Below are 25771 nucleotides of genomic sequence, written 5' to 3'. Positions count from 1 at the left end.
CAACATTAGCAGGTCAGTCCTTACAGAATCTTCTCGCGAGTATACGAGGATTCTGAGTGACAGAATGCTCTGGGGGTCATCCAGGATTCATAGAACCGTAGTTACATACGTAACTTTCATTCTATTTCATCCTTACTGACCGCCAGAGGCGGTGCTTTCAAGCACTGGATGATTCATACCAGAAAAGTCACGAGGAATCCAGCACCTACTCACTTTACTGAGAGAAAGCAGCAGAGTCGGGCAGCCGGACCACAGCCCATGGGTGGGGAGTGGCAACATTCACTCGATAGAACCTGGAGAAGGTACTCGGTGACGCCCATGACGCTGCCTCACATATGTCTTCCAGGGGAACGCCCCGTAGGGCTGCCCATGAGGTCCTGTCGGGGAGGCGCCACGGGGACCCGCTGCAGAGCCTGTGCAGCAGTGGAAACCACGTCCTCCCTGGCCAAAAGGGGGCTACCAACAGCAGCCTGTGGCCCTGCTGGAGGACCCTCTGTAGCGTAGGGACTATCAGAGGGATCGGCGGGAAAGCATAGAGGAGAACCTCTGGCCAGTCGTGGGCCAGAGCATCCTGGCCCAGGGGACTGCTCTCCTCTGTCAGGGAGAACCAGAGGGGGCAATGGGTCGACTCTTCTGAGACAAAGAGGTCCACGTTTGCCCGGACCCCTTGGCCCTCTTCCCGGAGGTGGGGCCTGCAGTCTCAGCAGGCCGACGCCGTGGTCGGCTAGACCGAGACGGGGCCAGCCGCTGGTCAGGGGTCAACTGGGGAGACAAGGGAGGGCCCAACAGGCGCTCTACCCCGGCCAGCCTTGCAGCCCTGACAGCATGAGGCAAGATGCCACAATTCATGCAGGAATTGTCCTTCATATATTTCTTCTTCTTAGTTATAGATGAATGCTGGGAGAGGGAGCCTCAAACGGTGCCTTCACCGACAACCAACTATGGGCCCCGTGGAAAGGGGCAAGTTATGGTTTTTTTCCTTTTTTTTTTTTTTTCAAAAGAAAATTCTTTACTTATAGATGAATGCTGGGAGAGGGAGCCGTAAACAGTGCCTTCACCGACAATCAACTATAGGCCGCCTGTTCTGGGAGCGGGGGGCGCACACGCCGCCTTACACCAGGAGAGGGGCTAGTGCAAGTTCTATTTTAGCTATAGATGGATGCTGGCAGGGGGAGCCGCAAACGGAGCCTTCACCGACAATCAACTATAGGCCACCTGTGCTGGGAGCGGGGGGCGCAAACACCGCCTTACACCAGGAGAGGGGCAGAACAATAGCAGCAACAAAATCAAAGAACCGGCACAACTGAGTTGGCCGCTTAACATAGGCAGGTTACAGATGCCGGGAGAGGGCTAGCAATGTAGCCTTCACCGACAATGCAACTATAAACAGACTGTTACTCACGTGCGGCGCACAGCACCGGGAGAAGGAGCGAGCACGCTGCCTAGACCGGCGCTTGTAACAGCTGGGAGTACACTTCATCAACCGAGGGAAAGAAAAAAGGTTACAGACCTCTCGGCAGTTCGTTGCGGTCTCTGAAGGGCGAGCAACTCGCAGCCTCGACGGGACGTCGCGAGACCACCAGCAGCGAACGATGAAGTAAGAAATAGTTTTGGAATTCGTCTCATATGCAGACGCAGTAACTTACCTTGCGCAGCGAGAAGATGAAAAGGACTGACCTGCTAATGTTGCCGGAAGATATAGGCTCTCCGGGGTCAGCAGGGGGTCACGAGTGACGTTGTTGGTATAAACACTCGACCTGCGCATGCGCGAGATGTATCATTCAGTGCTTGAAAGCACCGCCTCTGGCGGTCAGTAAGGATGAAATAGAAACGCCGATCTCCAGAGATCTAAATATCTTCCGAATGACGCCGACTTTCACCAAACTGTTATCGGTGAGATGAACATATTTTATGCCGGAAATAAGGTCCAGGTTTAAAATAACCAAACTTTCCCTTTAAAGGGAAAACCTCCTTGAACAGTCTGGTTGGGATTGGGTCTAAAACACAAGTTGATGGTTTAGAAGAGACTATTGCTGTTGTTAGTTCAGAGAGATCAACTGGGCAGAAGCCGTCTAAATACAAATCAGGTTCTAAAGATACTTCTAAAGCTGCTGTACTTGATGATACATCACTGATAATAGTGGGAAGGACTCCATCAATCTTCTCTCTGATAGAAACAATTTTATTAATAAAGAAGCTCATGAAATCATCACTGCTGAGAGTTAAAGGAATAACTGGCTCAGCAGAGCTCGGACTCTTGGTCAGACTGGCTACAGTGCTGAAGAGAAACCTGGGATTATTCTTATTCTCTTCTATCAATGTTGAATAATAAGCAGTTCTAGCTTTACGAAGGGCTTTCTTATACATTATTAAACTATCTTTCCAGACTAATTGAGACTCTTCTAAATTAGAGGAACGCCACTGTCTCTCCAGCTTTCTTGCAGTCTGCTTTAAAGCACGCAGCTGTGAATTATACCAAGGAGCCAACCTCTTCTGACTGATTACCTTCCTTTTCAGAGGGGCAACATTGTCCAGTGCTGTACGCATTGAAACTATAGTGCTGTCAACAAGAGAGTCAAGTGTTGCTGGAGTAAAGTTTAGGTAGTCGTCCTCTGTCATATCTGCACATGGCAGTGAAGAAAAGGATGATGGAATTAATTCTTTAAATCTGGTTACAGCATCCTCTGATAGACACCTTCTATATGTAACTTTCTTCTCAGAAACTGTATAGTCAAGTAATGTAAACTCAAAGGTTATCAAAAAATGGTCAGATAAGACAGGGTTATGAGGGAACACTGTTAACTGTTCACTCTCAATGCCATAAGTCAGCACAAGATCAAGGGTGTGATTAAGGCAGTGAGTCGGTCTGTGAACACTCTGAGAAAATCCAATAGAGTCTAATATAGAATTAAAGTTCATATTCAGGCTGTCATTTTCAACATCTACATGAATATTAAAGTCACCCACTACAATGACTTTATCTGTACTCAGCACTAAGAATTCAGACAGAAAAAAGGGTTCTATGACCCTGCCAATCACACGCTCAACATGGACTCGCAGTTTTGCGATGGACTGTGTCTTTCTGACCTCTGGGCGAGACAGTTTCTTCGACAGAAACGTGGGTATATGGACTTTGCATGGAATGACAAGAAAACCCTTGTCCACTATTATGGCCACAGATGGGCCACTCATGGACTCTGCACATGCACATGGTCTTTGGGAAGGTACAAGCTGGCAGCATACTGTTCTACCAACACCTCCGTCCGACAGTGTTGTCATGCATGAGGATGCACCCTGATTCCCCAGTGTGCCACTAGAAGGGTACCATCTAAACCCAACTCAATGTTTATTTGTACCAACACACCAAGAGCAGCTACACCTCAGATCATTGTCTGTGACCTAGTCTCACAGATGGGCCACAATGCCAGACTGCTTTAAGATATCTTTGACACTGATGGCACCTTCATAAAGAGAAGACATCAATGTCACTGTGCCATGAGGGGCCATCCCAGTCAGCCCTTTGAATACACTGGGATTTATTGACCCTTCCCAGGCACATGACTTTCGTAAAGCAACCGGCATTTTGGACGTATAGAAGACAACGATTTGCGAGTAACGATAGTAACAGTAACGATAGACAGACTGAAAATTGAATAAAAGAAGAAAGAACAAGATGCAGAAAAAAACTCCACTGTCCAGCGAGGTCGGGCATTTAGTGGGCCAGCAGAGGGAGAGGTATTTGGAGAAGCTGAAAATTGGAGGTTTAGAAAACGACGTATACTTGCTTCCACTAGGGCTGTTTACAGACGTCCGACAGCATGCCACCGCCTCGTCTTTACCCGACTTCGGCCCCCACGACCTTTATATTTATGTTGTAAAAAACCCATCGCCATACACGGGAAAGGATCTAAAGGCATACAAGAGTTTGGATGCCTACAAATATTTTGTGTCGGGCTATGTGACCTGCCTTTTACCAGTGGATCGTCCCTGGAGCCGGTGGGCGCCATCTTTTTACAGCTAAAGTTTGTTTACATTTTTCATTTAACGTTGTTCACCAGGATAAATGACATGTAAACCCGTTGACACGGTGTTATAATCTTGCTATTACGAGAACTGCAATGACCAAGTCGTAGTGCTTTACTAAAGGCGCTGTGTTATGTTTTATCTAGTAGAAAGGCAACCCTGAAATGGCACAGGGGAACACTAGTGTGCCGTGAGAGATCATCTGGTGTGCCGTGGAAAATCCCTCTAAGGCTTTATCTTTATTTTGCATGTATATGTATATGTTATATATCTTTATTCGACACTTACCTCCAACAAAGTGGTCACTACACAACCGCTGGTATACTGAAGGTTGCCAGTCTTTCCTATTGATCGCCGCGACTCATCTTCTCCGTCGCTCAAGGTCAGTGGGGATCCAGTAAAAAGACAAATCTTTCCTCGTCTGGTGACTGTTGGTACACCCAGGCGCGCAACAATATGCCGGCATGATGTAAACCTTACTGATCGAATCGATATTTTCCTTTGAATGTTCCTCGCTCCTCCGTTGTTGGCTGTGGTAGACTACTCGTTTTCACGTCCAAAATGGCTGACGCTTTTGTTGTGACGTCACGTGGGATGGGTCAATAACTAGAAAACTCCTCACTCTGGAGATGAAGGGAATTTGGAGTTTGGCATCAAAGTTCATCATCTAGCCAAATACCCACAGCCCCTAGTACAGTCTACAGGAAGTTAGCCCAGGTGTTAATAATGTGGCTTACAGTAGACTGATGTATTTTGAATCTGTAGGCCAAATCCTTTTGCATCAGTCCCAATGACAGGTAGGTTATGAAGAGGAAAAACTTGTCAATGGGTTGAAGAAGCTGGAAAAAAGTATTTATTTTATCATTACCAAATTGCAAATAAGTACATTGTGACCGACTAAACATATTTTGATAAAGGATTCATTTGAAAATGATGTAATAACATGCTTTGTAAGGACAAAAGGAAAACATTTAGGCCTACCGTTGCATTGGTGGGCGGGACATGATCAGCCTTCGCTGCGCTTGACCTTGGAACCCGTACCATCTGCCTCCAAAAGGCCATCAGCTGGGCGGGACTGGCAAATCTGTGGTACATGTGAGTTATATTAATTAATTCATTCAAATCTTTATTTCAAACACCTAAGAGTCCCTCCATTACTGTCCTGTGCCACTCACTGAGCTTTATTGTGTACACCACATGCATTGTCTTCAGATAGGTAAAATGAGCGGTCTCTTTTTTTCTAGCTTACCAGGTTGATATTACTGTCCCCTGAAAGTCACTTAGATCATCTCTGATAACTACGACGCTTTAATGTCGTCTCTATAATACTACATCTTGGGGCATTTAAAAACTAAGCTCAGTAGCTGGACCACATAAAAACAACTCTTCACCTAGATATTAATGTTGTTTTTTTGCTTAGCCCTTTACAGGGCACTTACTGAAATCCTTGTGATCAATACAATGAGACATTTAAAAGACAGAAGAAAAGCGGGGAAACCCAACATAAAAAGTATGTATCAAACCATTAAGATAAAAAAGAAAAAGAAAATTAATCCAAGCTTTACTTGCTGTAAAAAGGGTTAAGTTACTGCTCTACATCTAAACTCAATCAGATATTTTTATTTACCTGGTATGGAATCGTAAAACCGCTCCAAGCAGAACTTCCTGCTCATGGTTATCTCCTCTATTTGCCTCTCGGAGCCTTGATATTGCTTCATGTAGCTCTTAATTTAGTTGAGGGATAGATACAGCGCAGCAGGCTCAATACTGGCGCGGTCGTCATGGTCATGAGACGGGTCGTCATCGGGGAGGTCAGTCTCCATCTCTGTTGGGTTGGTTTTGGATTGCCCCTCTGTTCTTTCCCAGTCTCCATCTACATAATATCAAATGATATTATGTATATGTGACATTATTGTGGTCATTAACTCGTGTTTCCCTGTTCCAACAGATATCCTTTGAATGGTGTTACAGTGCAACCCCCCCCCCCCCCCCCCCCCCCCCTCTCTTTCTGTCTTCTCAAACCCCAGCTGGTGGAGGCGGATGGCCACCCTTCCTGGTTCTGGTTCTGCCAGAGGTTTCTTCCTGTTCAAAGGGAGTCGTTTCTCTCCACAGTCGCCTCAGGCACGCTCAGGCCGGGAGATTGGACTGAAGACAAGTTTCAGTGCAATCTGTTGGTTTCCTTAGCTAGGAAATTGTTTTTGAATTGGCTCTATATGAATTAATTGGATTATTTTATAAATAATTATGATTACAATGAATTGAATTCCAATTGGCTTGAATTGGATTTTATTATCTAAGTGCCTTGAGATGACATTTGTTGTATTTGGCGCTATATAAATAAAAATGAATTGAATTGAAATGAAATGAAATCTCTTTTGAGTTGGTGTTGGATTGCCCCTCTGTTCAACTGGTTAGGGTTGTGATGCTCAAAATCTTAAATTTTCCATTTATTGGTCATAAATAGTTGTGTGTTATTTTTATCTTCCTCCTGTAACTCCTCTAATTCTACTTCACATGGAACCAGACATCCAGACAGACACTGGTCCAGCTACGGACTCTACTTACAAGAAGCAACGATATCAACCAAATTTGAACACTCTGATATAACTTGACATTCTACAGTGATGTAATTACACCCTCCATCATTGTTACTCTTCACTGAGATCTAAGTCCGGAACAAAGTTGAGATGCAGCTGACACTGCCAGCCTGTAACCATGGCAACAGTGAAGACAAAAAGTGAAACAAATGGGGTTTGTGTAAGCCGTTGGATGTATAGGAGAAAAATACAGGCAGTTAGTTACACTGGGATGTTGTTAGCACTGAATTTTACATAATCACCTTATCTACCAGTGGGACAGGATGCTGTGGCAGTAGGCCGAATACTACAATTAAGCCAAAATATTATTTGAATTAATTTGACTTCCATGGGGCATGGTAGCAAAGCACCATAAGTAGGCTGTGTTTCTACCTACATCAGCTGACAGTCCCTCATGAGCCTCCCCTCAAAGACGGCTCCTGCATAGAGCTGACACTGCCGGGCTTTAACACTGATGGAGTGTTAACAATGAAAACGGGGTGACAGCTGTCTCATGAATGAGTCCACTCAATCCACATCATGCAGTTCTGCGTCACAAAGGTGTCTGCTGTCTGTCAGGGGTATTACTGATCACGTCTGCTTCAATAAGCAGTGCAACAATCTAAGGCTAAGCTCTATTGGTCCTTGCAGAAAACCACAGAGGTACCATATTTGTAGTCCAAAAGCCACTTGGATCCATAAAGAAGCCTGTTCGCAGTAAGAAGCAGACCATTGCAGATGCAACAACCTAATACACAGGCTTTTGTTCGAATACTGCACCTCATAACCACAAAGGGATGGCAGAAGCCATAATGCCGTCATGGCAGGCAGACATAGGAGGGTCACGACTCAGATCATTTGATGTATCAATCAAATTTAGCTAGATTAGCTTATTCTGTACTCAGTTTATTCAGCACTCACACATTTCTATTCAAAAACTCATGAAGGAATATTTTTTCTGTTTAATTTTTTATTGAAAAGTCATTTATCCAGCAGCACACAACTAACCAGCTCACTGAGCTGCACCCTTCTCAGAGAGCAGTCTTTAAAATCAGCCAGGATCCCTGCATGTCCTCCAGCAGTTTTCTTTAGTCTAAGTATTCTGTAAAGAAAATGTTTGCTGGACTTTTCTACTTAAAACTATTACAGAGCAGCCCTGCTCTCCAGTGAGCCGACTATCACTGATGACAACGCTGTATAATCTCAGTTCAGCTCACTGCAGCTGGTACAATGCACACCCTGGGTAATCCAGCATCTCTGGAGGCATCCAATCATTAATGTTTGGGGGAAAAAACCACAGGAGCTCGTTTTTCTGAATTCAAACTGTTTGCAAAGTCGAAAAAGAAGCAAAAGCCTGCAATGACTACTGAGCACACAACCAGCAGTGTGTATGTGTTCATGGTAATCTACTATATTACCTTATTACTTCACTTTGTTGTTCCTGTTGTTCTGATCTACATTCAACAGCTCATAAGACTGAAATAAGTTTTCAGATTTTTTTTTTTTTTAAACTAAAAATTATAAACCTCGATTTTATTTGCCTTCTTATTTTCAGCACTAACTCATTTAAGCAAATCTGATTGGACATTGTCTGGAGAGGTCCCACAGTTCACAGTGTAGAATAAAGTTCTTCTTTCAAAGCCATGAACAAAACTAAGGTGAGACATAGACCTGTTTAGACCTGTGCACGGTGCTGGCAGTGCCAAACCAACGGTGTCAGCCAACAGAGAACACACACAAGCAATGGCAAAAACACAGGAATTCCACAGGTCTCAGGAGAGCAAATATCACCCTCCCACAAATAAAACCACAGCAAAGATACTACATGAAAAAAGAGGCAGAACTAAAGTGAATATTGGAGCTGTTTTCCTTGAGTGGAGACGAGTAAAGCACTGAAATCTGAGGCTTCCTCTGGACTGCTCAGCTTGGCTTGTTCCTGTGTTGGATGCAGCGTATGCTGTACCTGGAACTGATGTCCGCTGCATTACTCTGATGCTGAGCTTCTTCTGTGCACATGTGATGCCCGCAGTTTTATTGTGCCCGGTCCAAACATCAGTAGCAGAATACTCAACACTGACAGACTGATTCTCATCTTTCTGTTAATTGTTTGATGAGTGCTTTGATTGTTAAAATGAAAAGAGGCAGCAGTTATCAACACACAACGGAGCCAATCTGATCTCTTCTCACCTGGGGGGCTGGAGAAAAAGGCCTCGGAGACCCTACACCAATTTGAAATAGTAATGGGAATATAGCCTCTGTCCTGTAAACTCTGCCTCATTGTAGGGATAATTCTTTAATATCAAAGCTTCAAAATCCACCTTTGGAGGAGTCTGAGAGCTAAAGGTCATATTCTCTTCAGGGACCTGCACATCAAGCAATCAACCATCCATCTATAGTTTGATTTGTACGTACAGCAGCAGAACACGGGATGTCCCAATCAGGTATTTTTGCCCCCGAGTCCGAGTTATTTGATTTTGAGTATCTGCAGATACCGAGTCCCGATCCGATACTTCTACAGTACATTAAAAAAAAAAGAAGAAAGGCGAAGAAACAGATCCAGGATGTCCCTGATTCTTTATTTTCTTCACTTATTTTATCATTTAACACATCATAAACACAGCACTTCTGTGAGGTAGCTCGAACAACAAAAGTAATCAAGTAATAAACTAATTCTTCACATTGTAGTTTAGTGCAACAATGTCTGATATAAAAACCAGCAGCAGCTCAGCCTGAAATACCTGCAGGTATGGAAACAAATAAGCAGATAAAAGTGCCACAGTGTTCTAAAGTAAGGCAGTAATGTGCTTTAACTGCACTCCTAATTCTTCCTCTCCTCCTCTGGCTGCACAGAAGGAAATGTATGTTTTTAATGATGAAAACCAACATCTCTACCTGTTCTCATCAAGGATGTTAGCCATGTCCTCGCCACCTCTTGAAATCCCAACTTTGCATATCTCACAGTTTGCAATGGAAATGTTTTTGTCATCCACTTTAAAATCCCTCCACAGTGCAGACAGTCGGCCCCCAGCTTCTAGCTGCTGCCGTGTTCTGCTTCGCTTTACGGCAGCAAAGTGACGTCATGCCGCATGTTTCTGTGTGGAGTTCAGACCGGAGACATAAAAAATATTTAGTTATGATTATTGTAGTTGGGGATATACACCTTCCTCAGTGGAAATAAATGTAATGTGGGGGCAGTGGAGACCCATCCAAGATGGCGACCGCGCTGATACGTCAGCTCCAACAGGCAGCGCCAGCCTATGAGGCGTCTGCCTACATTATGTCTATGGTTGAGACGCTCTGACTCTGTACCACCACATAACAGGAAATACTAAGCTGTTATTTTTTCCCATTTGTTGTGAAATATTATAGTTCTGATTTAAAAAAAAAAAGAGAATAAATATACAGATATAGATAGGCTACATATCCGATCCCTGACCAGGATGAAACGTCCGATTCAGATCGAGTCTGAAACCCTGTGATCGGATCGGGACATGCCTTCCGTTAACTGTGTTATAATATGATGAAAGGTGTATAAAACAACCCACAGGATGCTTTAGTTTGACTGAAACGCAGCTGCAGAACAGAAATTCTTGCTTGGGCAGCTTATCTGCTTAAAGTTGTAATAAGTGAGCAGGGAGCCTGGGGCTGGAACCGGTCCCAGCTGACAGTGGCACAGCTCACAGCTCACAGCTCACAGCTCCATAACAGAGCTGACACTCACAGAGCCGGGCCTCCAACATCCAGGAGTTACACAACCTGCTCATCACTGGTGGGGAAACTCGGGTGGTGCAGGGAGAACACCTCCCACAGAGCTGAGCGCTGCCCCACCCGCACCACCTGCACCACCTACACCACTCGCACCACCCGCACCACATGCACCACATGCACCACCCACACCACATGCACCACCTGCCCCACCCGCACCACCTGCACCACCTGCCCCACCCGCACCACCTGCACCACCTACACCACTCGCACCACCCGCACCGCATGCACCACCCACACCACATGCACCACCTACACCACCTACACCACCTGCCCCACCCGCACCATCTGCACCACCTGCACCACCGGCCCCACCCGCACCACCTGCACCACCTACACCACCCGCACCACCTGCACCACCCCGCACCACCTACACCATCTGCACCACCTGCACCACCTACACCATCTGCACCACCTGCACCACCCGCAACATCTACACCACATACTCCACCTACACCATCTGCACCACCCGCACCACCTACTCCACCTACACCATCTGCACCACCTGCACCATCTGCACCACCCGCACCACCTACTCCACCTACACCATCTGCACCACCTGCACCACCTGCACCACCCGCACCACCTACACCATCTGCACCACCTGCACCACCCGCAACATCTACACCACCTACACCATCTGCACCACCCGCACCACCTACTCCACCTACACCATCTGCACCACCTGCACCATCTGCACCACCCGCACCACCTACACCATCTGCACCACCTGCACCACCCGCAACATCTACACCACCTACACCATCTGCACCACCCACACCACCTACTCCACCTACACCATCTGCACCACCTGCACCATCTGCACCACCCGCACCACCTACTCCACCTGCACCATCTGCACCACCTGCACCACCCGCACCACCTACTCCACCTGCACCATCTGCACCACCCGCACCACCTACTCCACCTACACCATCTGCACCACCTGCACCATCTGCACCACCCGCACCACCTACTCCACCTGCACCATCTGCACCACCCGCACCATCTGCACCATCTGCACCACCTACACCACCTGCACCACCCACTGATGAATGTGTTGACTCACTAAATGTTGGAGCCTCCTGCTGGTGCCGCGGCCGGAAGTCCTCTGAGTTGCGCAGGTCCTGGAGGACAGGGACAACACGGAGGAGAGGGTCAACACACAGGACAGGTTAGCACGGGAAACGCTTCATGTGTGGCTCATGGTGATGGACGCGGCGCGTGGAGCTCAGTGCGGGTGCGCATACATCTGAGGCATCACACATCTGACGCGCACTCAAATGATTACGACATCGGGTCGATCAGGAGGCTGTTGGGGGCGCGCGCTCATCTGAAAGAACGGAACTGGTTCTGGCTGGATGCTGCCGGCTCACAGCTGGCTGCGCGGGGCCACACATAGACATAATATAGGGTTAGGGTCTATGGGGCCACACGCTCAGGTTAGTTGCACGAGGCATTAAAGGCGTTCGTGTCGCAGCCGCGTATCCAAATATTTATAACACGCGCGCACAAACGCTGACGCGCGAGTGAGACTGTGACACGGCGAAATTTGATCCAGGCGTCTCACATTACACGTGATATGGCTCACGAGCCGTGCAGACTCGAGCTTTGCCAACACTTACCGATGCTCCGTGAGATCATCCGCAGCTCCGCGTGTCCGCACCGACCGGGACTGCTTGCGCGTGCAGAATGTGCGGGCTCTGCGGCGGAGGGGGCTCTATGTGCTGGGGAGGGGCTTGTTCTCTCACTGCCGCCTCCATCTCTCTCCGTTACCAAACAGTTCCTTTATGAGCTTCTACTGGGACCCAGGCCCCCCATCAGCACCTTTCACTGTAAAGATGTTTATGACGTGTGCAATGCAACATGTGCAATGCAACATGTTGCATCAACGTGCTTTGCTAAACCAACATTACTGCCACAGGTTGGTGGTGCAATGAAGCATTATTAGAACAGAATGTCCCAAAAACAAAGGACATGTGCACTGATTTTAGAGGCAACACACCCTGGAAAGGCCACAGTAAATGGAGAAATTATGGAGATTGTCAATTCATACAAGTACACGGGCACCATAATTGACAACAAGCTAACTTTTGAGAGACATGCTGTGTGTTCTGTTTAAGGAAGTTGGCAAAGTTCCAGGTCAACAGATCCCTGATGATAATGTTTATGTCACCGTCTTTTTTTTATTTGCTGGTTCGCATCACTCAACCTGAAACACAAAAACTCAATAACCAGGATAACCAAAGTCAGCAGTGAAATCATTGGCACTCAGCAAAAAGCCCTTTCAGAACAGTCCAATAAGCAGCTTTCAAAGAAAGCAAATCCAGCATGTCTGACACCACTCACCCCCTGCACTCAGATCTGAAGCCCCCTGGTTCCCCCCTCAGGCAGCAACCTCTCCTTCTACCTGCCATCTCACTGCTCAACTCTGCACAACATAGGTAGCATCATCATGGTTCATATCTTATTCAAGTATGCGTTTTTATTTATTTATGATTTTATTTACTTATGATTGATTTTATGTGACTGTTGTGTTGTGTGTGTCAACCTTCATGTTGTCGTTATTATGGGAAGGCATTAGGGCACACATATTACTCTTGTGCATAGGCTACTTATTATTTTCCCGTTTCCGCCCTAAATTTTGGCGCGTTACTAGTCCCGCACAAATGGTCCGAACGGCATAAAAAGCACATCGCTGCATGCGCAGCAATCAGGAATAGTGTGCTTATATTTTTTTCTCTCATTACTCAAAAAGAATGCATTGAAAAACACAAGCCCTATTTTGGAGGCCATTTTTGGAGATATCATTCAAAGTTTAAACGTGACAGGAAAGACTCAAATTTAACTGAACCAAAGCGTTTGTTGATATATTATACAGCTGTGACACGACGGCAGTTTACGTTTTAGGAAGATTCAAAAACACCTCAAAAGCTCCTCCCACTTTTTTCTCTCTAATTTCATTAATAAAAAAATTCCATGAACAAACACCTCTCACATCCAAAATATCTGCCTGACCTAGACAGATTGTACTTCAAAGCGTAGGTGTTTTTGTGCTCTTCCATCCAAAGTCACCCTCATTGAGCTTGGCCTCAGATTTCTCATAAATCCCCTCTGCGCGCAGAGAGGGAGCTCTCCAGCTCCATTATAAACAGGCCGCCTCATCAAATCAATGTGAAAACTCATTTTAAAACTGCAATAAAAACACACACACACATAGGAGCAGAATGAAAAATTACACCGCTGGCTTCTGCCGTCCCTTCTGGCGCTCACGGTTCAGGAATTTTTCAGATATGACTTTTACTTTTCGAACAGCGACCGTTTGTTCGAGACATTCGCGTCAGTATTAAACCCCAAGGATGAGGACACATAGCCCTTTTTCCATCAACGACCTGATTCGCTTTAATTTGATGCGCATCAGAAGTTAGTGCGATACATGTGATGGAAAAACGGTTAAATCGCTAGAACGCCTGTTTTGTCGCATTAAATCAATTCGCTCGAAATAGGTGGTTCAGGGCTAAGTTGTATCGCTACAGAAGTGATGGAAAAGGTTAATGCGATTCAGACTAGCCACGCATGCGCAGATGGTATTGGTAAAGCGCGAGGATTCGAATGTTGTTGTTGAGCCGCTCAGCCGCCCCATTTCACCTATCCTGTCGGTATCAAACAGCAGCAACAACTAGTAACAACAGTGTCCGATGATAAAAGAAACAACTGGTCGAGAGCAGAGACTCTGCTTTTTTTAAACACAATTCGGGAGGTCGACGTTGTTTCGGCCCTGGATGGGAAGAGGCAGAGAAACGCAGTCTTCAAAAAACTGTCCACCGTTTTGCACAAGAGAGGCGTTGAGAGGAATTGGGAGGCCCTACGAACAAATGGAAGAGCATGAAGGGGAAATATCTGGCAGAGAAGAGGGCTAGTGGGAAGAGTGGAGCCGAGGGGAAAATAAATTATAAATATTTTGAGGAAATCGAATTAATTTTGGGCAGTCGGCCCGTGGTCACCGCCGCGAAGGAAGCCACGGTTGACAGCGGTACCGGTAAGTGTGTGCCTGTATTCTTCCAAATGTGTCCCACATTTTTTGAAGTGTGTGTGTGTGTGTGTGTGTGTGTGAGTGAGAGAGAGAGAGAGAGAGAGAGAGAGAGAGAGAAAGAGAGAGATTGGCCTGTTAGCTGTTTTTAGCAACGATACGACGTTAGCATCTTGCTGAGTGCTGGACGAGGAGTAATTATTATATTATATAGTATTAACCGTGAGGTAGTAGTAAATCAGTTAGTCGAAGAGCATGCTCGTTCAATTGGCAATACTCTTTGGCAGACCTGTGCAATGTAAATAGATGACTGGATAAGGGGCTCACCCTGTCAAAAATAGCTTAATAATGTGAAAATGCTGACATGCTGTACTACAAGGACAAATGTTAATGTGGAGATGGGGTGTGGAGAGGTGTGTTATTTATTAATCCATTTATTTGCTAAATGTACTAAATCCTATTATTAATGATTTCCAGTTACTCCAGTTTCTTCAAATGAAGACCCAGGCCCTTCCAACGCAGTGTTAGAGGACGATGATGATGATGGTAAATCAATCCATATCAGATTTCTAATCTTATGATACAATAAAATACAATACAACATGTATTTGTATAGCGCCGTATCACAACTATGAAGTTGACTCAAAGCGCTTTCAAAACACACACATTCACACACCAGCACTGTTTGATAGAGTAATTATGAGAATTTTAGCTTGGGCTCGCTTGTATTAGACAGCAGATGGCTGTTGGACAAGGTTGACCATTTTTCTAGGCTAGTAGAAGACTGCAGTTTATTTAATGGTACTGTTTTGTACAGTGTCCATGTACAGCGTGCTGAGCATGGACGACCACCCACTGTACAGCTCATTCACAAAGAGTGGCAGGAGCCAAAGGCTCCTCCTTCCTAGGTGCTCCACCGAAAGGTTTAGACGTTCTTTTATTCCTGCAGCTATCAGACTTTTTAACAACAGCTGCTGAGTGCGCTTTTTTAGTGGTTTCATGTGTCTTTACTTGTTGTGGTGATTCTTTGTGTGTTTTTATGATGGACTGTTTCTTGTTTCTTAGTTATTTTTAGCTCTTATTTATTTATTATGTGTTTGTATGTGTTTGTTATGTGCTGTGTGGATGACCAGGTGGCATTTAATTTCCCCATTGGGGATTAATAAAGTCTCTCATTATCATTATCATTATTTATTGTTTTAGTAGCCTAATACTAATCTGTTGTCATTCTATATTTCTTTTTAAAGACGCTGCTATGGAGACTGATAGTGAGATGGACATCCCTGACACTCCTGCGTCCGTCACACCGGTTACCCCGGTAGGTAGCCTTTTCAGGAGGCCACTGAAGAGAAAGGTGACTCCAGCCCAGCAGCTTAATGACAAGCTGTCAGAGATGAAGGAGCGGCACGAGAGACAGGAAGAGAGAGATAGAGACATGCTGAAATCAATTGTCTCTTCAGTCAACCAACTGGTTGACTGTATTGAGAAGCAGACAACCTCAGCTTCCTTCCAACCACCCTTTCCCTCTCCCCACACCCAGCCTGGTCCCAACAGCTACCAGTCCTTTCTGTACATGCAGAATCAGCATCAACAACAACAACAACCACAACCACAGCAGCAGAGCTACGCAAACTCCCTCTTAAATGGCAATATATACACCCAGCTCTGAACTGAGTAGGTTATGTAGGTAATGTAGGTTATTGACATATGGCAGTTTTTGTTCTTTCATATTGTCACATTTTTGCAAAGCAATCAATTTATTTAACTTCATATTAACTTAATATATATAACTTAATATAACTTTAACTCAATATTTATATATTACTATTAATGAACATGTATATTGTAATATATTATGTAATATAATATTTACATATATAGTGTATGCAAGTCTGCAGATCACACACACTATTCCAACAAATGGTAATAGTAACACTATTTACTATATAGTAGTGTTACTATTACCATTTGTTGGAATAGTGTGTGTGATCTTATGCTTAATGTTCATATGAATTGCAGACTTGCATACACTATTACTGTTATTTATTTAAGTATGTATGCACCTACATGTATATTTATAGGTTCTTAATTGGTGCGGTTTTGTGTTTTTATGTTCATATGAACTGCTAAAGTTAAAACCTGAAGTTTTTTTTTACCTATATATTTATATTTAAAAAAATGTATAAAGGAATACAGTTCTTGCATGTCCATGTTCAAAAATATTTAATAAATGTTTAACATTTAAAAAGGTTCTTGTGTACAATTTGTATGTAACACACTTAAAGGTGCATGTGATTTTGCACATGGTTAAGTATGGCTCCCCTCACCAAATGTGCATCATGCACATCTGCATCATCACATGGCTGACCAGGTGGCTGAATGTCAGGGGCAGGAGGTCGACCAACATATTCTGCATGGTGTTCCATTTCACAGATGTTATGCAAGACACAGCAAGCAGCTATTACTGTGGGCATGAAGCTGTGATGTATATCGCTTCTCTTGTGGAGGACCCTCCATCTTCCCTTCAGTCTCCCAAAACTGTGCTCCACAGACACTCTGATCGAATTAAGGTTCCCGTTAAAGGCCTCTTCTGCTGGTGTTAACTGGGGGCCGTTGAATGCTTTTATAAGCCAGGGAAGGAGGGGGTATGCAGGGTCACCTACAACCATCAGGGGAATGTCAATGTCATCAATGGCTATACTGGCCTGGGGACGTAATGCAGGGTTTTTGTATAGACTGGACTGTCTCAGCACAGCGGCATCGTGGCTGCTCCCAGGAATTCCAGCAAATATGTTGCGAAATAGTCCACGATCATCCACCACTGCCTGTAAGATCACAGAGGCCCAGCGCTTCCTGTTGATGTAGTCCCTGTATCCATCCAGGGGAGGGAGAATGGGGATATGGGACCCATCTATTGCTCCATAGATCTACAGAGAGGGGAGGAAAAATGTTCAATGTAATCCAATGCTCAACCCCTCCACAAAGTGGAGCTGATAGGGTAAAAACAGCAAGTGATCAGAATAACTGTAGGCCTACAGAAATGTAGACAAGCTCTCTTGCAATGTTCTATTTTGTTTATTAAATTACAGTTATTGAACTCCCTGTATGCATCTTTTACGACAAGCTAATTGCCTACTTCAAAAAGAAGACCCATCAGATGTAGAATGACATAACGAGTTTACATAACCTACCTGCGGGATGTGGTGTTTCGTCGCATTTCTGTAGGCGATCTGTTGAGCCTCGTCAGCCGACGGCATCTTTACATACAGATGAAGGAGGTCTGATGTGATGGCTCGGCACGTCGCGTATACACATCGGTGGACCGTTGTGATGCTGACCCCAAATTTCCCCGCCACCACCCTGTACTCACAACAGCTGGCCAACTTGTAAATCACAATGGCGATCCTCTTGTTGTGAGGTACGGGTGGCCTACGGCTGGATGGGTTCGGCCGAAGTGATGGCAAGTTGTCACAAAGATGCTCAAACGTCTGCCTCGTCATACGGAACGACGTCAACCATTCACGGTCCGTGAAATGTGCCAGGACATCATTTTCCCACCATAGGCTAGATCTTGTTCGCTGCCATGGTTGTGGTGATGCCCTCTGAGGAGCTATGGCAAGGTGGTCCTGAAGCAGCATAATTAATTCTCGCCTCGCTCTCATCCTCCTTCTTAAATTTCTGACGGCTATTATAAGCTGACATAGCAGCATTAGCAGCATGTTTAGTCCTATCCTACGGTCCATAACTCTAAATAAGTAACTAGCCTAATAAATAAAACGAAAGCCGGTGGTGAAAAGGTACGTAGCCTTGAAAGTTATAGCAACTGTTATAACAGGAGGCTGACAATAACAGCGCGAGCAATTAAATTCCCGCTACCGAGCATTCTAATTCGCTACAATTCGCCACTTTTGTAATGGAAAATCATCTGGTCGAGTCAGAATAATGCGCATCAGCACGTTCATTGTGATGTCATTTTATTTCGCTAGAATCGTCCTGTTTGATGGAAAACCAACCGAACGCATCTTATATCGCAACAAAGTAATGCGATATAACTTTTAATTCGCTACAGAATCTGATGGAAAAAGGGCTATAGTGAGGGCACTTTTGACAGTTGGCTCCTGTATTTCTTACACACACAGCTGTCTCCCATAGCAACTAATTATCAGGCCAGACCCAAGATGGCTGCCCTGTATTAATGCTGCTTATGAGGGCAGGGCCAAGATGGCTGCCCTGTACTAATGCTGCTTATGAGGGCAGGGCCAAGATGGCTGCCCTGTACTAATGCTGCTTATGAGGGCAGGGCCAAGATGGCTGCCCTGTACTAATACTGCTTATGAGGGCAGAGCCAAGATGGCTGCCCTGTTCTAATACTGCTTATGAGAGCAGACCCAAAATGGCTGCCCTGTACTATCTCTCCACAAGATTAGCCCTACTCAATATCAGATCACTAGCTAACAAATCCCTCTTAGTAAATGACATGATCATGACCTATACCTGTGCTGTCTCCTTTCCTGTTTACCTTGTATACCACAGACTTTAAATACAACTCAGAGTCATGCCACTTGCAGAAGTTTTCGGATGACTCTGCGGTTGTTGGGTGTATACGGGATGGACAGGAGGGGGAGTACAGAGCGCTGGTAGAGGATTTTGTGGATTGGTCTGGCAGAAATCACCTGCTTCTGAATGTGGCAAAGACCAGAGAGATGGTCATTGACTTCAGAAGGAGGAGGACGGCTCCAAAGCCTCTGTGCGTTTTGGGAGAGGACGTTTCTGTGGTGGAGGACTACAAGTACCTGGGAGTGCACCTGGACAACGGACTGAACTGGAGGACCAACACCGATGCTGTTTACAAGAAGGGGATGAGCCGACTCTATTTTCTGAGGAAGCTGAGATCCTTCAACGTGTGCAGCAAGATGTTGGAGATGTTCTATCAGTCTGTTGTTGCCAGTGCACTCTTCTTCGCTGTGGTCTGCTGGGGGAACAGCATCAGAGCCGGTGACGCCAGCAGGCTTAATAAACTTATTAAGAAGGCTGGTTCTGTCATCGGCTGCAAACTGGACTCATTTGAATCTGTGGTGGAGAGGAGGACACTGAACAAACTGTTATCCATCATGGATAACCCCACCCATCCTCTCCACCAGCTGCTGGTTGGACTTTGGAGCTCCTCTTCCAACAGGCTCATCCAGCTCCGCTGTCACAAGGACCGATTCAGGAAATCCTTCCTACCAGCAGCCATCACCATATACAACACCTCCCCTCTGGCTGGAAGAGAACTTCAACCTCAATAGGCTTGAAGTCTCTTCTAAAAAACAATAACAAAGAAAAAAAAAATTACTGCAGATTTGTATATAGCGAATGTTTATTCACTATTTTTATTTTATTTTATTTTATATTTATTTTATTCTATTCTATTATTTTTGCTTGTTTTTACTTTAATTGTTTTCATATATTTTACTGTATGCTGCTGCAACAAAACAATTTCCCAAATTGGGATGAATAAAGTATTTATCTATCTATCTATAATCTAGACTTTTTATTTCTTAGTGAAACATGGCTGACTGAATGTAGCTGTGATACCATTCTCAATGAGGCAATAAGGTTTTATCAATAAGTGTCAAAGTGGTAAGAAGGGCGGGGGAGTTGCCGCCATTTTTAAATCAGTCTTTCAGTGCAAAGAAATTTTACTTGGTGATTTTAGCTCTTTTGAATATCTCTTTTTTTTAGTAAAGGGGGATCCAAAAGTTATCTTTCTAATCATTTATAGACCACCAAGATACCCAGGAACTCTCTTTGATGAGTTTGCTGAACTGCTGTCAGTTATCTGCACTGACTATAACTTTTTTATCATAACAGGGGATTTTAACATTCACATGGACAATAACATGGACACTAATGCCAAAGAACTCTGCTCTCTACTTGACACTTTTGGCCTCCTTCAACATGTGAATGGACCCACACATACTCGAGGCCACACACTGGATCTGGTTATCTCTAAAGGTGTTGACATTTCTTCTGTTGATATCAAGGACTTGGCGCTCTCTGATCATTTCTGTGTGTTCTCTGACTTACAGTTAACTCCAAACATTCAGTTAACCCGTGTGTCTGTTAGAAAAAGGTACATAAATGAGAATACCAGTGCTAAGTTTATGGAAGTTATAGCTATGTCATCAACTGCGAGTGCAGAGACAGTTGATGAACTCTTAGATAACTTTAACTTGAAAATCTCAAATGTCATGGATACTGTTGCACCTGTTAAAAATAAGATGATCTTGAGCGGAAAGCGAACACCATGGAGAAACACTATGATGGTAAAGGCCTTGAAAACAGAATGCAGGAAAGCAGAGCGTAAATGGAGAAAAACTAAACTTCAAATTCACCATGACCTCTACAAACAAAGTCTTTGTAATTTTAACCACGGGTTACTCCGGGCTAGACAGCAACACTTATCTGAAATGATTAATAAGAACATCAACAACACTCGTGCTCTGTTTGCTATGGTTAATAAGCTGACAACCCCCCCAAAACAGATAGTTTCAGAACTCTGTTCCACAGAAAAATGCAATGAATTTGCTTGCTTTTTCAATGAAAAAAAATCAAATCTATAAGGCTAAATATCAACATAAATCAGCAAAATAATAAAATGACGCAATCTTTAAAACCACCTAATCAATTAACTATGATGTCAGAATTCAATACAGTTGACCAAAAAACCATAGAAGAAACAGTCCAGCATCTTAAACCATCGATATCCTGTCTTGACACAATGCCATCTCACTTCTTTAAAACTATTGTAAGCTCTGTCCAAACAGATTTGCAGCAAATAATAAACTGCTCACTTCAATCAGGCACGTTTCCTAAACCCTTAAAATTAGCTGCCATCAAGCCACTCCTAAAAAAGACAACATTGGATGCTTCCATTTTAACCAACTACAGACCCATCTCAAATCTTCCTTTTATAGCCAAGATTGTTGAGAAAGTGGTTTTTAATCAACTCAGTAACTTCTTGAACTCCAGTGGACTCCTTGACAAATTTCAGTCAGGCTTCCGACCTCACCACAGTACAGAAACGGCTCTTATTAAAGTGTTAAATGACATAAGGTTGAACACTGACTCAGGCAAGGTGTCAGTTCTGGTCCTGTTGGATCTCAGTGCTGCATTTGACACTGTGGATCACAGTATACTGCTGAACAGGTTGGAAACCTGGGCAGGACTCAGCGGGACAGTCCTAGAATGGTTCAGGTTCTACTTGGAGGAGCGGAGTTATTTTGTGACTATTGGAAGTAATCAATCTGATCGAGTGGCTATGACATGTGGAGTTCCTCAGGGGTCAGTTCTTGGACCCCTTCTGTTCACTCTATACATGCTGCCTCTGGGTCAAATTCTGAAGAACTCTAAAGTCAACTACCACAGCTATGCAGATGACACACAGATATATCTTGCACTGTCTCCAGATGACTGCAGTCCTATAGAGTCATTGTGCGACTGCTTAGAGCAAGTCAAAAAGTGGATGAACCAAAATTTCCTTCAGTTAAATCAAGAAAAAACTGAGGTCATTGTGTTTGGCAACAAAGAGAAGAGGTTTGCTGTCAGTAAACATCTTGAGTCACTGTCTCTAGAAACTAAAGACCAAGTCCGGAACCTCGGCGTGCTGATAGACTCAGACCTGAACTTCAACAATCATATCAAATCAGGCACCAAATCAGCCTTTTATCAACTTAAGAACATATCCAGAATGAAGGGTTTCATGTCCCAAACAGATCAGGAGAAGCTGATTCATGCTTTCATCTCCAACAGACTTGACTACTGTAATGGTCTTCTGACTGGACTCCCCCAAAAGAGTCTCAAACAGCTGCAGCTCATTCAGAACGCTGCAGCCCGAGTTTTAACCAGAACAAAGAGATCACATCACATCACCCCAGTTCTCAGGTCCTTACATCGGCTCCCGGTCAGATACAGAATAGATTTTAAAGTTCTGCTACTCGTCTACAAATCACGGAATGGTTTAGGTCCAGAATACATGAATGAATTTGTGACGCTGTGACGCTTTGCGGTAAGACGTATTGCATCACTTCCTGTTACCTTGCTTGTGCACTGTGGAATTTCTTGCTCCGCTTGGACTACTGATAATCACTTTATTTCTATCTATAACTTACACAATTTTGCATAGTTAAACTCTATAGCATACCTGTTCTGTTCTAACACACTCCTACAGATCTTTAATCTCACTTTTTAGCGGTGTGTCTGGTTCTCTAGCGTAGCATGGCTACCAGTTCTCTCCCTCCATCTCCTGCTTTCACCTGCTCCATGTGTCAGCATAGCCGTGGGAACTAGGGGTGCAGGGGGTGCGGCTGCACCCCCTGCTGAATGTGCATTGCGAGATGGTGGGGAGCTAACAAAAATATATTTCATGAAAACCTATTGTACAGTCTCCTCCAATCGGGATTCGTACACGCGTCTCAAAACACAAACGTTCCGACTCAAGCAACGGAAGCACGTCTCTTAACAACTGAGCCACTGCTCCGGTCTACCATTCCAAAGTTGCTATTGAGATCTGTAGCTACTCCGTAATGCGAGACAGCGCAGTTTACTTATGTAGCCTATGCTTAGACTCGACTGTTCTCTGCTAGTTTGCATCCATTACAAATGCATCGATAAACATAATAAAAGAGTAAAAAAAAAGGTTAAACAAAAATAAAGTTAAGAAGGGCCTACAGTTTCTTAATGATACAAATAGGCCTAGGCTACTGTTAAAATGTTCAGTTCTGAACGTGGTGACGTTATGCATTGATGGTATTGCTTTGCATTCATAATCTCAAGCCCAACATGAATCAATAAACACCTTAAAACACGTAAAATAATTGTCATTTTTTGGTGTACACAATGGTATATTGTTCAGTAGAGTTTCTTAATAATTAAAAAATACTGTTTAAAATAAGTTCATAACGTCAACGTGGTGACATTGCTAACGCTGTGCATTGTGGATATTATTGCATTTCCTTCATTCATTCATTCATTCATTCATTCATTCATTTATTCAGCGCTGAGATATGTCTCAAAAAAGGATTTTAGATTTTTTTAGTGGCTCTATGCCCAAAGTCAGCCGGCTCGCGGAGGAGGAGAAGCATGTTGGGGATGGTAACACTGCTGCAGTTAATGGGATCGCAGTCGCAGAGAATGGAGATAACGGTCCACAACCTGCCATGCTGCCGCTGGAGAATGGCCCTGCGTGTGCACCTCCCGCCGCCACCACCAACAATGGATGTAGGCCGCTGCTTCCCACTGGTAATAAACCCTTCCAGCCCTTCAAATATAGTTTCCCCAGCCGACATTTTGGAAACGAATCGTCCGGCAGGTCATTTTTGCCCGCCTGGTTCAATAAGTGGACTTGGCTGCACTATGTTCCCGAGACTGACCGTGCCCTGTGTTTCACGTGTGTGGGGGCCATCGAAAAAAAATTGACCAGCCCGACCACTTTCGCGCTGACAATCCATTTGTGTCCGATGGCTTCGGAAACTGGCGCAAGGCCACCACTAAATTCGCTGAACACGACCGATCTAAACTTCACATAGCAACCCACAGTTTGAGCCCGTTGTTCACCATCGACCTGTCCACGCTTCTAACAGATTTTCCCCACTCAGCGACACACCCGCTGAGGACAAAACCCTGGTAACTGGCAGCTCTATAGTCAGAAACGTGGCATTAGAGACACCAGCGGCCATAGTCAAATGCATTCCAGGGGCCAGAGCGGGCGACGTAGAATCCTATTTAAAACTGCTGGCTAAGGATAAACGTAAATATGGTAAAATAGTTATTCACGTCGGCGTTAATAACACCCGGTTACGCCAATCTGAGGTCACTAAAATGAATGTTGCATCGGTGTGAAATTTGGCCAAAACAATGTCGGACTCCGTAGTTTTCTCTGGACCCCTGCCAAATCTGACCAGTGATGACATGTTTAGCCGCATGTCGTCCTACAATCGCTGGCTGTCTAGATGGTGTCCAGCAAACAATGTGGGCTACAGAGATAATTGGCAATCTTTCTGGAGAAAACCTGGTCTGATGAGGAGAGACGGCATCCATCCCACTTTGGAAGGAGCAGCTCTCATTTCTAGAAATATGGATGAATTTATTTGCCACCCTAAAACATGACAACCCAGGGCTCAGACCAGGATGCAGAGTTGTAGTCTTACACACTTCTCTGCAGCTTCCCACCTGCTGCTACCCACCCAATCAATTAACACAAAAGGAGCAAATCCTCTTGTGCAAAAAGAAATTATTAAAACAAAAACTTTAACTGAACAAAAACATCAAACTATTAAATGTGGTTTGCTGAATATCAGATCTCTCCTTTCCAAGTCTCTGTTAGTGAATGAGTTGATTTGTGATCATCATATTGATATATTTTGTCTTACAGAAACCTGGCTGCAGCAGGAGGATCATGTTAGCATCATGTTAGCATTAATGAAGCAACTCCCTCTGACTGTTTAAATGTTCACGTTCCTGGAACCACAGGCAGAGGAGGAGGAGTGGCAGCTATTTTCAGATCAGGGTTACTCATCAGTCCCAGACCCAAGATTAGTTTGAGCTCTTTTGAATCTCTGATTCTCAGTTTTTCCCACGCAAAGTGGAAATCCCAGAAACCTCTTGTGTTTGTTGTTGTGTATCGTCCACCTGGCCCTTATTCTGAGTTTCTGTCTGAATTCTCAGAGTTTTTATCCCAGTTAGTGCTGAGTACAGATAAAGTCATTGTAGTGGGTGACTTTAATATTCATGTAGATGTTGAAAATGACAGCCTGAATATGAACTTTAATTCTATATTGGACTCTATTGGATTTTCTCAGAGTGTTCACAGACCGACTCACTGCCTTAATCACACCCTTGATCTTGTGCTGACTTATGGCATTGAGAGTGAACAGTTAACAGTGTTCCCTCTTATCTGACCATTTTCTGATAACCTTTGAGTTTACATTACTTGACTATACAGTTTCTGAGAAGAAATGTACATATAGAAGGTGTCTATCAGAGGATGCTGTAACCAGATTTAAAGAGTTAATTCCATCATCCTTTTCTTCACTGCCATGTGCAGATATGACAGAGGACGACTACCTAAACTTTACTCCAGCAGCACTTGACTCTCTTGTTGACTGCACTATAGTTTCAATGCGTACAGCAATGGACAATGTTGCCCCTCTGAAAAGGAAGGTAATCAGTCAGAAGAGGTTGGCTCCTTGGTATAATTCACAGCTGCGTGCTTTAAAGCAGACTGCAAGAAAGCTGGAGAGACAGTGGCGTTCCTCTAATTTAGAAGAGTCTCCCAGGTTTCTTTTCAGCACTGTAGCCAGTCTGACTAAGAGTCCGAGCTCTGCTGAGCCAGGTA

General features: G+C 44.4%; 2 protein-coding genes across 5 annotated transcripts in view; one reads left to right on the top strand and one right to left on the bottom strand.

Moving 5' to 3' along the window:
• Nucleotides 1-12088, bottom strand: part of abat (4-aminobutyrate aminotransferase) — a 95325-nt gene extending 83237 nt beyond the window's left edge. The window contains exons 1-3 of one of the 4 annotated variants that reach the window (XM_075454488.1): nucleotides 11990-12088; nucleotides 11434-11491; nucleotides 5005-5107 (exon numbers count right to left, since the gene is read on the bottom strand). The gene's annotated coding sequence lies outside the window, so the exon portion shown is untranslated. Of the gene's footprint in view, nucleotides 1-4311; nucleotides 4750-5004; nucleotides 5108-11433; nucleotides 11492-11989 lie in introns of those variants that run through there. The other 3 variants (XM_075454486.1, XM_075454489.1, XM_075454487.1) reach the window with 3 other exon arrangements.
• A 1659-nt stretch (nucleotides 12089-13747) lies between these two features.
• On the top strand, nucleotides 13748-16600 carry LOC142371313 (uncharacterized). The gene is made up of 3 exons (XM_075453960.1): nucleotides 13748-14403; nucleotides 14872-14940; nucleotides 15642-16600. Exons 1-3 carry the CDS (start codon nucleotides 14250-14252, stop codon nucleotides 16061-16063), a joined length of 645 nt encoding a protein of 214 aa, XP_075310075.1. The 5' UTR covers nucleotides 13748-14249; the 3' UTR covers nucleotides 16064-16600.
• The last annotated feature ends 9171 nt before the right edge of the window (nucleotides 16601-25771 follow it).

The sequence above is a fragment of the Odontesthes bonariensis genome, chromosome 21 (genome assembly GCF_027942865.1).
Source record: "Odontesthes bonariensis isolate fOdoBon6 chromosome 21, fOdoBon6.hap1, whole genome shotgun sequence".
Taxonomy (NCBI): Eukaryota; Metazoa; Chordata; class Actinopteri; order Atheriniformes; family Atherinopsidae; genus Odontesthes; species Odontesthes bonariensis.
Note: the sequence above shows the minus strand (reverse complement) of the source record. Positions and strands in the feature narration are given on the sequence as shown.

Coding starts and splice junctions, on each gene's coding strand:
- LOC142371313 (XM_075453960.1), top strand. CDS start 14,250: ATGAAGGGGAAATATCTGGCAGAGAAGAGGGCTAGTGGGAAGAGTGGA. Junction 14,404..14,871: donor CACGGTTGACAGCGGTACCG/GTAAGTGTGTGC, acceptor AATGATTTCCAG/TTACTCCAGTTTCTTCAAAT. Junction 14,941..15,641: donor AGAGGACGATGATGATGATG/GTAAATCAATCC, acceptor TTCTTTTTAAAG/ACGCTGCTATGGAGACTGAT.